A 12,377-nucleotide genomic window follows, 5' to 3' on the forward strand; every position below is an offset into this window, starting at 1 on the left:
TAACGTACAGTATAATAGAAATAAATCAAAGATAATTTAAAATACTAAAAGATCTGTAACATTAAATTCACAGTTATAGAATACTGAACTGACGCAAATTAAAGTATATGAATGAGACTTGATAAAATTATGTCCTTCTGGAATGTGACACAGTGTAGTCTGGTCAAGAGACCACCATTTCAGATGCACCTACTGTCTCTGTCTACAGCAGTGGTTCCCAGACTGGGCTGTACCACCCCCTGGGGGGTGCTGGAAGTGAGCCCCTCTTAAGTGTGTTGTTTGCTTATTTATGCTTGAAGTGACTTCAGACTGGGTGTTGGGAAACTGGTATCACTTCATCAAGCCTATCCATCACATTAAGAATTTACTAACAGTGAACTAGTTACACAGAATTACTGACTGCTTGGACTTTGTCAATCGTTTGATATGCTATAACACATTAGAGAACACAACATTTTGAAACTGAATGTTTCTGTCCTCAGGGGAGGAGGAGAGAGACCTGCTCTTCTGGGTCCGGACCACTGAAGGTTAGCTCTTTCTAACAGATGGAAACTGATCCAGTTTCTAAATGCTGTACTCTCTAGTGTTTTTTAGAATACTGGATGATGGACAGAGTCCAAAAACCCATTAGTTCTGAGTGTTATACACCACTGTCAGAACCATTTAGAATCTAAGTGAAGTAATTAGTAAATGAGGTATCTTATTTTATTGTTATTATCTTCCTTAGTGGGTTGTGCAAACCACTATTCTGAAGAATGCACCGGGGGGTAAGTTTATGGCCAAATAAGACTAGGAACCACTGATCTACAGGGGAGAACATATATTTGAGAAGGGAAAACTAAAAGAATACACACTGAAAGGTACACAGTACAAAGCAGGGGAGGAAGAAGAGGAAGTATAATGTGTATAAAACATACCGTCAGTCACAAATCTTTTATGTTACCATTATAAAGTGAGATGTTTACAATACATGATGTGAACCAAACTGACTACAGTGGAGATCTCACAGAACATATGAGACATCTCAAAACATTCAAGGGATCCAAGGAAACTCAGGCAATCAGATATTAAAACCAAAACTAGGCGATATACATGCTACAACGCGAAATAACTTCACAGTAATTAGGAGAGACAAGTGCATGTTCTTCTACCTTGCAGATGGAAGCAGTAGATTCTCTGAAACACTGGTTCCTATCTGCTAGACCACATGCAACCACATCCCAGAAGATGGTACTCTTAAAATATGTACCTTCTTGCTGGATGGAATAGAAAATATAGAATTCTATCTTCCGATATATAACACCATTTAGTCCACTAAAAGGCAACCTATGCTGTAAGCTCTGCTTCTTCCTGCTTTGTTGCTGGGTTTTTTCTTCAGTCCAGCAGAGGAGACAACATGTTCCTCCAAAATACTGGTCAACTTTCAATGGACTATTTAGGGTTATAACCCAGAAGACAGAACTCTTCGTAACCACCACTGTGAGAACCTCGGATTGTACAGAATGGAATATGCCATATTTTCCAGAGTATAAGTATACATTTATTTTCCCCTAGATAACTATGCTTCAAATCAATGTGCATTTTATGGTCTGAAGATACAATAGTGTTTTCTCTCAAATTTTTCATTAAAATCCAAGTGTCTCTTAATATTCCAGTGCGTCTTACAATACAGAAAATATGGAATATAACACTAATGGTCTTTCCATAATATAAAATAATCCAGACTCTGAGCTGTGATACATGGCCATAAAATAATCATCACTTTATTTAAATGCACGTATATGAGTGTTATGTAATAGAACAATGCTTACAAATGAGATTTATCAATGGTGAATGCTCTGGTGTGCCTAGCAGTGCCCTGCCAGGCCACTACATCTTGAGGAACTCTATACAAAATGTTTAGCTTGGATTCTGCAGATTACACGCCACAGCATTTCTCAGCTTTGTAGGTAGGTTCACCACTTGACTAAAGGTCGCAAACTATGGCTTTGCAAACATAATCACATGAAAATGCAAGAATATGACTCTACTAATACTGCCAGGGTGCTCTGTTTCCCCTCCATATATCATGACTTCCATACCACAACCTGGCATTGAATTGCCTCTTGTCGACACATTTTGGTACAACTCTGCAGCATACACTGTCATGAAAGCCCATCCAACAGGCATTGAGTTGCTTTATGCAGACATGATAAAGCTAGCAGGCGTTTCTTTAATATTCTTGCAACTGTGCCTTTAAATAGGATAATGTTAAAGAAAATGATGTACATGGGCCCGTATGGTATTAAAACCTCATCTGGTATGGTGGGAAGTTCCCCTTTGGTTTCCCTCTCATCCGACGGCCCCTTTGGGGACCTCGCTGGAAGTTACCTCTTTGGGGATCACCTGGGCCTCCTCTCATCATCATCATGCCGCATCCTAACGGGGAGAGAAACAGGTATCAACATATATGCAGAAACATGTTCAACTATGGAAATAATAAGCATGTATACAGCTCTTGAATGTTCAAGATTGTACAGAGAAAAGATTCTGATCTGAGCTCTGATATTTCAACGTCAAACTTCAAGAATTTTCACGTAAATCTGTTCAGTGTATAAACAATGGTACATAAAATTTTGCATAAGCAGCCTTATGGAACAAGTCCAGTGTATGTATGTACGAATTTCTCACCAGCTTATGGGTACCAGAAGTATGTTGGAAGTGCATCCGCAACTTTCTAATTGTAATGCACTGGTCGAAGTCCTTAGCTAATGATGACGTACCCTTGTTCCCATAGTAGATGGAGTACAACTACTACTTCTTTCTAGAGTAGCATACAAACTATCTGACTCTTCAGAATCACAACTGGCAAACACTACCACAACCATTTTGTCAACAAAACATTTCCCCCCTCCTTTTTGTCTATGGCGAGAAAGAATATGACCACAGAACTGAATGTTTTCAATGGTTTTTTAAACACTTACTGAAAAAAGGATATGATACCGGAAAGGTAAGTGCCATATTTTAATGCAATGCACTAAGTTTGCTCATTTTATAAACTGTGATTAGTGTGAACAAATGTGGACTAGTAAATAAATTTCTCTATGCTAGTCTTGACCTAGAATTTTTCCAAATTCTCATCTTTCACTGAAAAATTCATTCTCACACACACACACATACACACACATATGCAGGAAACAATGAAATCTTAAACAATTATATTTTATCAGCAGAATACGATCACACTTATATTCTGATTGACTCATAAGGTTTGACACTGCTATAAATGCAAGATGAAACTGAACATCTCTCACATTTACAAACCATTAAATGCACCATTATTTATTTTTAATACTCTATCAACTGTCTTGTGAGATGTGATGACACATAGTCTGGTAGAGTTAGGACACTACTACCTACCAAACTATAAGATGTCACATGATCTTGATATCCGTCACTGTGACAGCTAAAACGGTCTACAAAACAATTTCTCTATGTGGTTCATATTCAGAATGTCTCTTAAGTTAGCAAGGAACACATACTGCAATATTTATGAGCTACTTATCATGCCTCAACATTCTTTATTGCTAATTTTAAAATTTAATTTGCAGGCAATACATAAGACACAAGAAAGTAGTCCCACCAGATCACTGTACTTACCTCTGCTGGAAGTGGAACCTGGCTCATTCCAAATAATGGGTGTGGGTCTCATGACTATTCGACTTCGATTTCTGAACGCACCACGTCCAGACCGTCGGGCTGTGCCTCCGTGCACTCGCCGTGGAGAGGTACTGCTCATTGCGGGCTCCACTGTTGCCTCTGCCTCACGCCCCTCTTCTATGTCTTCCACAGCCTGGGACTTCTCTCCCTCAGAACTCACCCCTGTACCACAAACATGCAACAGTACAATTACAAATTTCCTTTTTTGAAACATCTGCAAATACCCACACAAAGGCCTACAGGTTAAGCAACTAACAGCTGTGTAACTGACTCTGTTATAAAATGAAGTTAGTAGGAGTTTGTATATCTCTAGTTGGTAGTGACAGGCTATAAGCTGGATGGCCAGGGTTTGATTCTAAGCAGGGGCAAGAAATTTTTATCTTCTCCAGGGTGTCCAGACTGATTCTGTGGCCCACCCAGCCTCCTGTTCAATGGGTACTGGGGGCTCTCTCCCCAGAGGTAAAACAGCCAGGGCGTGAAGGTGACCACCCATCTCTACCTAATGCCAAAGGTCAAGAATGATGGAGCTATACCTCCACTCCACCATACCTCTTCATGGTGTCGTGCTTAATTAATTAAGCACAGGGACAGCTTTACATTTATCTTTTACAGGTTATTTCATGTTAACAAGTTTTGTAAAGAAATTTTCATTCTTCTCTGTCTTCCCACCATGCCCCATTTACTTTCACTTGTTCTTTTGACATCTCAGACTGTATACCACTAAACGAAAGGATCAGAGAATAATAAACTGGAAAGGATGCAGAAGGAAGCAGTCATGGCCTACTTTCAGATGCTATCCCAGCATTTACCCAAGGGACTGAAAAAATAAACCACAAAAACTTTCACTCAGAACAGCCAGTCTCTGAGTGATGATTTAACGCTCGTTTCCTGGGGGTAAAGCAACCAGGGCGTGAAGCTGACCACTCACCTCCAGCTTGCGCCGAGGTCAAGAAAATGTGGATCTATACATCCACTCCCACATATGTCTTCAAGGTGTAGTCCTTAATTGGTTAAGCACAGAGAAACTTCACATTTTACCTTATGAAAATTAAGCAGGATTTTAATTTTGGCCATTATTGCTGATGCATTGCTTACACTACATCCAAGAACAGCAACACATACAGACTGCATGTAGGCATGCTGCTAGACGTGGCCATAAAGTACTTCAGTACTTTATGGCTTATATTATGCTAATTTTAATGCCAACAGCATTTTGCTTATACATGTAAATGTGATCTAACTTTTAAATAATGCATGTAAAACTAAACTAAAATTTCCTTTTAAAATTGCATGCTACTGAAGACGGAAATATATGGCTGAAACATTTCAGGCTTCATGTTTGCTTACTAACCCTTTAAAGACTGAATTTCTTCACAATTTTATATTAAAATTCATTTCATACCTCACAGGAAACACATTATGTCCCCGCTAGAAAGCGCAACCAGTTAATGCTGTTTAGGGAAATAGTTTATTGTGAGAACCATAGGGAACACACAGATACACTCTGTGGGCAGAAAACTCAGTCCATGCCTCACAGGAAACACATTATGTCCCCGCTAGAAAGCCCAACCAGTTAATGCTGTTTAGGGAAATAGTTTATTGTGAGAACCATAGGGAAAACACAGGTACACTCTGTGGACAGAGAACTCAGTCCGTACCTCACAGGAAACACATTATGTCCTTGCTAGAAAGCCCAACAGGTTAATGCTGTTTAGGGAAACAGTTTCTGTTTATTGTGAGAACCATACGGAACACACACAGACACTCTGTGGGCAGAAAACTCAGTCTGTACCTCACGGGAAACACATTACATCTCCGCTACAAAGCCCAACCAGTTAATGCTGTTTAGGGAAACAGTCGCTGTTTATTGTGAGAACCAAACGGAACACACAAAATACACTCTGTGGGCAGAATGCAGAGTTTTAGTGTGTTAATGCGGGCGTTACATATTGTAGCATGTGGAAACGTTGCTAGGAAATGGCTCATATACACACATAGCAGAGGAACATGTCATGTAAGTGGTGACATCACATAATAGAAGACGCGTTGCAAGTGGCATTCTTTGTGGGTCACCTCCAAGAACTATGCATATATCTGTAGGATTTACAATGAAATTTCAATATGTCTGCCTCAGTCTGGTGTACTTAGGAAAGTTATTATCCACTACAAATTGAAAGTTATCAACTGAGAAAGATGTAATTCAGAAATAATTAATCTGCACGAATTAAACATTTATTGCGTTCTAAATTAGGAACTCACCATCTCCACCATCGTCTGCTAAGTCCAGAACATCTTCCTGCCCAGCAGCATGATCTTCAGACAATTCTCTGGGTTCACCTGATTCATCTGTTTCTGGATGTTGCAGTAAAATGGAAACAATTTAAATAATATTAATGAATACTGACAAACAAATTCAACTGAACACATGAAGCAGAGACCTTCCTGAGAAGCTGACAGCCTCCAAGTTGGCCATGAAACACCTTGCCTTGTATGTGACTCAAACTGGATTCATCAGCAATAATTAAGAAAGGTGCACATTCCTGTAGTTCCAAAAACATACACGTCAAATTTGGAGATAGTTTTATTTAATTATTCCTGAAAAATGGAACACCCTGAAACCTAGCAAATGAACTAGTCCAAACTGTTCTCTGCCCTGCTATGGCTTGCTACAGACCACTCATTACCAGCCCTCAACTCCCCAGATTCTAGCAACATACTTGCACCATTTCAAATATTTCTTGCTTCTGAATTTTTTTTTAAGTATAATCAGATACATTATTATTTTCTAGTTTAGAAATAAAGTCTGGAGGGTTAGAAAGGAAAAAGTCTCTTCATTCCTGAAACAAACTGAATGAAGAAGCACAAACAGCACATAATAAAATATAATATATGACATAACATACATAATAACCACTGCATCAGCATGCCCACACATAGCTCACGTAGTAAGGGATCGAAACCTCTGTCTGTCACTTCTCCATTGGTGTAAACGTCAAGTACCTAAGTGCTTTTTGAAAAATGTGTTTGTTTTATTTCTCCTTTTAATTAATTCTGATTACAGATTAATGTGGAGGGTAGTCTGAATACAAGGAAAGAGGGGGAAACGTACTGTCATGTGTAGGGGGTTTTTGCATGACTTATAAGATGGGTTTTGGATTGGATGTTTGGATTTATTGACACCTCAGACATTCGACTGATAACTACATGTAATACAGTACTACTGCTGATCTACACTTTAGGGTTCACCGCTACACATGCACTAGGGTTATCAATTATCACTAGTCGTATCATGGTGCAATGGATTTATAAGTCTCACTGTCACTTCAAATCACATAGTATGTCTTCTTCACACTGCCTAATTCCTTTTTTGCCATTATTCTGCAACTGCCAACTCAATTCAATTCCTCTGCTCCCAAACTCATATCCTAGTAGTCTGCATCTCGAAATTTGGTTCCACCCTTCTCAAATGTACTCTTCTTCATAACCACTTTGCACAGACCATGCAGAAACCACAACCTTTCTTTTGTTGAGAAGGCATGTTTACAGCACTCTTGCATAACAATGGAAGTTATTCGATTGTTGTTTGTGTATTCACTGCTGCCGGAATGTGTTTTCTGAGTCATTGCCTAGCAATGAACATCTATTCTGACTTCACTATTCCAGCTTTTGGGCATCATGTCACAACACCATTACATTACCAGAACAGACAAACTGTATATAACATGTTTTTTTACATTACAAACCATACAGTTTTAACTGAGCAGTACAGGAATACAGCAAGGAACACGCTTTCCCCACAGCCCACTACCCCATTTCTTACCCCTCTGATGCAGGCAGCCCTCTAGTTACAGCAAACTATATTCAAATGTGAAGTATACAGAAATAGATCTGTTACATCAATGCGGCAGTCCGGGTTCGATCCCGGAACTGGTCAAGTGGGATTTGTGGTGGACAACGTGGCGCTGGGGCAGGTTTTCTCCGAGTACTTTGCTTTCCCCTGCCAATCTTCATTCCACCAATTGCTCCACAATCAGCCTCACCTATCATCTGGGGCTGGTACAATAGGCCAGAAGTGGCCGCAGTACAAGGGACTTAGTCCCACCCCACTAGCAATAAAAAAAAGAAATGGTTACTGATCTGAAGTTAGACTTTCAAGATATGTTTTATGAAATTAATACAATTACGTACAATAAAAAATATTATACATTTGCTGATACTGGGAGAGAATGTAAAAGAAAATACCACTGTCCATGGATATGGACATCTGTAATTACTTTATTGTATCCTGTGAAAAGATGGTGGAGCATTCATACCAAGCTAGTACCTTTCCTCAAACTCCTACAGCACACCAGTTGAAAATGGTTGGTCTGGAATGTACTGTGACATAGTCTTGCTCACTTATACTGGACCACACAGGATTGCATCCAAGAACATAGGACTCTTGGATGTAATCCTGTATGGTCCAGTACAAGTGAGCAAGACTACGTCACAGATGATTCAAGACAAGCAATTTTCAACTGGTGTGCTGTAGGAGTTTGAGGAAAGGTCAAAAAGAAGGGAGAAAAATTTGAGGAATAAAAATATCATTGAGGTAAATTTTAGAAGTACTGTACATTTTTCTTAAATGGCCGGTAAGAATGAAACCAATAACAGTTTAGTAAGAAAACTATCAAATCTCTCCTTAAAAAAATGACAGTGCCCTGACAATTTTAGCGTCTTGTTCAGTGTGCTGTGAGTTGAAGAAGGTTGAAAATCTCTGTTCCATAGCTACTGCTATGAGAATCACAAATCCAACAAAGCATAGAAAATGTATAAAGGTCCTTCTTGAGGACAAGGTGGTAATTTTTCTATGATTACGTACCTGTAACATGTTGACACAAAGGAGTCTTCACTGAAAGTGAATTTCATATAATGTACAAGGGGTGGGCCTTCTTGGCCCTTGCACCGTGACCTACAGTGATCTATTGTGCTTTAAGAATTTCATATAATAGTGTGAAAATATCTCACACTTATCAAATTTTGAAGTTATCATAATTATGATAATATTAAAAACTGTGGGGAATTTCCAGCCCTTTAAAATCTAAAATGTATGCTATGTGATATACAAGTCCGAGAAATACTTTCAAGCTGTATCTTGATTTTTTCCACTTCCACCAAAGCTCTGAACATTTGTAAATTTTGCATCATCAATCACAGCAGTCACAGTACCTGCCAGCTGTGGTGGGGGCATCTCCTCCTCTGTTTCTGTGGTGGCAGCTGCTTCCTCTGTAACATGAGTCACTGTGATGGATGGTATGCTGTTTGGGCCGCCTTCTACCTGATGCTCTGGCGGTGTCTGCTCGCTGCTGTCACTTCCACCCACACTCTGACCAACCTCACTAGACATCTCCAATGTACTCAACTCACCTGCAACACGAGGGTTTGCTTGAGTGTGGAATGTGGGAGCCCGAAAGAAATTCGCCCTTTTCCAATGCTTAAACACAATGGAGCTACACTATGATGGACTGGCTACTTAAAATTTTGTGACATATTGCGCTAGGGAGGACATCCCCTCAACCGCCAGTGGTGACGTAACAACATTGGGCGCTATCGTTACTACGGTAACAGGCCAGTCAACACTCCGCCCCCTTCCCCCGCGATGACGTGGCGGGGGATGCCGCGGTTACTGCACAGCAGGAAACAACTCTAGACAGCACTGCCCAGCAACACCTGTAAACAGGCGACATGGCAACAGGGAAGCGAGGCATTTTCCGTTGTCTGGCCGAGGGTTTATAAGAGAACTGCACTGCCTAAGGAGTCAAAGAGTAGCAGCTGCCGAAGACAGTTGGAATATAGCAGCAGCCGCAGGAAGAAGACCTGAACGCGTGATCAGAAGAGTTTATGTGTGATAATCAGTGATAGTTTGTGATAACTGAGAAGATATTTGGAGAGACTTGTATAGCTCCCGCGTTATAAATATGTGAAGACTACTGAGGATAGAGTGAATAGAATAGTGTGTAGGGTTTGTAACTTGTGTAAACCCGCAACAGTGTTATAACTGATTCTAGTTATGATTTGTAGGTTGATAAACAAACAAATTAACAATCTGAACAGCATCTTCAGTAGCAAAACTTGTTACAATATTTTATGTGGAACTGTTAACATAAGATATACAGAGTGATTCAAAGTCCTGTAACCAAACTTTTCAAGATTGTCAAGGTGATAATTTGGAGCATAAGATGTATACAAACAATTATCAAATTCACCACTATGTCAGAATGACAGCATCTTGAATGCCTAGTCTTAATTTCTTACCAACTTCCAACTAGTGCTGTGGTCAAGACAATGTGGATATATACATCCACTCCCCCCATATATCTTCATGCCATACTGCCTGTTAGTGCTTCAATACTGTCACGTGTAGGATGGCATGTGCGATGAAAATGACAGTTCAGATGATTGGATTTATTACCACAATTCAGTTCAAAGCTAACAATTTCTGGTCCATAGCATTTTCTACATGCATGGCTTTCTTATATTAAAATCATATTTAACTGAATACTATTACAATCATAAGTTGTGCTGTAATCTTGGAGGTGAAGGGGGTGGGGAGGACAATCAGATCAAAATGCTATGAGGCTTTGCAGAATGTACCTTGTGGTGACACCTGGAGAGGAGTGGAAGGAACACTTCGTCCTGTTCCAGACTCTTCAAGCTGTGTCAAGTCCATGCGAGTGTCGTCCATGCCTTCTGAAGCCATCTGCGCAATTCCTAGAAACATGACAAGTTTCACACATTCCACAATAAAACATCAGTACAAGATACACAAAAGCACAGCCAAAAATAGTGAATATTTAGGTAACGTACACAAAATTTACGACTAAAATGTAGTGAAGGAAACAAGTTGTACTCCTCACCAAATACTGTTAGGACCAAATCATGGAAGGTGATACAGACAGGACATGCAGCATGCATGGGAATGTTGAGAACTGTATACAAAATTTTAATGAGAAAACTTGAATGGAGGAGGCCATTTGGAAGACTTGGCCATACTAAGTAACTAACTTCATGAAGCTGAGCCCTTCCTGAGAAGCCACCAGTTGAGCAACTACTCAAGAACTTCCCAGCATTTTATGGAATCCAAAGATTCATTTCTGTGTTCACAAGAGCCCTCCACGGGTCCCTATCCTGAGCCAGATCAATCCAGTCCATACCACCCCATCCTATCTCTCTAAGATACATTTTAATATTGTCCACCACCTACATCTTCGTCTTCCTAGTCGTCTCTTTCCTTCTGGCTTTCCCACAAATATCCGATATGTATTCCTTTTCTTCCCCATTCAGCCATACACAGAATGAAAATACAGTGAAACTCTCATTTAAGGTTTCTCTTTGGGGCCGTAGCTTTAAAGACCAAACTGAGGAAAATCTTAAACAGAGCTAATTTAACAGTGAGATTATTGACACGTGATCACTGAAATAGAAGTTAAAATGATGCTAAACCTTAAATTGAGCAATATTAAATGGAGAGCCACTGTATGATAATGTATATTAACATTTTGCAGACCTGCAATTTAAATATTTAAATCACCCTGGGGACCGGCATTTTTAAACCTACTACCCTAACTTGTGCACTGTTCACTTTAAAAATTAATATAAAATCTCCTCATTAATTTTATGAACTAAAATTTTTGGAGAACACTTACCAATGCTCCTAGAAGTGCTTGAGAGTGTGATATTTCTGGAAACATTCCCCTTTGTGAAGTGGCATTACACAGAACTTGCAAATGTAGGCAAACTGTGCAAACAACGCATTGCCTAGAAGGATGCTTTCCCTTGGAATGTTCACTCTTCACAATTTTCACGAGGGTATGTTTCCACATATCACCCGAGAGTTGCCCAGGGGGGTCCACATGAGGCCTGGGTGGGGTGGGAGTTGATGGTCCTGGTTGCACTAAGTCTGTGTCTGACTCTGGTTCTGCCGCCACCATCTGGTCTGTAGCCCATGGGGTCCGATGGAACTTGTTTCACCCCCGGATTTCAAGTAAACTGTCCCAAAGTAGGCGTTTTGTCTACTTTTCCCCATGTGACTGTCCTCACAATGTTACTACCTGCATTTTCGTCGGAACTACTGTCACTTTGACTGTCTGTGGTCACAACTCTTTGTTGTCCCCTGTCACTGCCACTGTCTGAGTCACTATCACTACACGTCTCATAAAGCACGTCTGATAGCTCATCAGAGAACAAGTCAGATATTTCTTGTTCTCCGAGAGATCGCTTGGTATTCAACCGCTTTCGTCCTTGATCCATATTGCACTTCTAACTTACTGCCTGGTACATACAGCTTGAAGACAAACAAAGTCATTTTCTTTTGGAGTGGGATAGGAAAACAGGAGGTCATGTTACTAACTACTAAGCAAACATTCCAGAGGTCTATTACGCACCAGTTATGCATCTGCGTGGCACCAGAGCAAGGTATAGTGTGTTGCAACATAACGTGTCCTAAAATCATAATATTAGTCCATGATTTATGTCAACCGTCTTCCAGTGCATACACTCATCTATCTCCTCCTCTCACTCGCACTACATGTTTCGGCACAAAAGTGCCATCTTCAGGTGCTTATTCGATTTACGCTAAACTAGTTCATTGCATGCCTTGTCGTCTTCATATTAAAATAACTAAAATATATATTTATCAT

The 12,377-nt window shown here is 40.0% G+C and overlaps 1 protein-coding gene across 3 annotated transcripts in view; it reads right to left on the reverse strand.

The window, feature by feature from the left end:
* Positions 1–919: 919 nt before the first annotated feature.
* LOC111869489 (nucleoprotein TPR) overlaps positions 920–12,377 on the reverse strand; it is a 69,511-nt gene continuing 58,053 nt past the window's right edge. For 2 of the 3 annotated variants that reach the window (XM_023861060.2, XM_023861058.2), the window contains 5 exons: positions 10,333–10,449; positions 8,908–9,105; positions 5,959–6,051; positions 3,640–3,861; positions 920–2,418 (listed from right to left, as the gene is read on the reverse strand). In XM_023861060.2, coding sequence (XP_023716828.1) covers positions 2,285–2,418; positions 3,640–3,861; positions 5,959–6,051; positions 8,908–9,105; positions 10,333–10,449 — 764 coding nt within the window. In that variant the 3' untranslated portion in view covers positions 920–2,284. The remainder of the gene's footprint in view (positions 2,419–3,639; positions 3,862–5,958; positions 6,052–8,907; positions 9,106–10,332; positions 10,450–12,377) is intronic. The other variant, XM_023861059.2, reaches the window with a different exon arrangement.

The sequence above is a fragment of the Cryptotermes secundus genome, unplaced genomic scaffold, assembly GCF_002891405.2.
Source record: "Cryptotermes secundus unplaced genomic scaffold, Csec_1.0 scaffold2244, whole genome shotgun sequence".
NCBI classification, from domain to species: Eukaryota; Metazoa; Arthropoda; class Insecta; order Blattodea; family Kalotermitidae; genus Cryptotermes; species Cryptotermes secundus.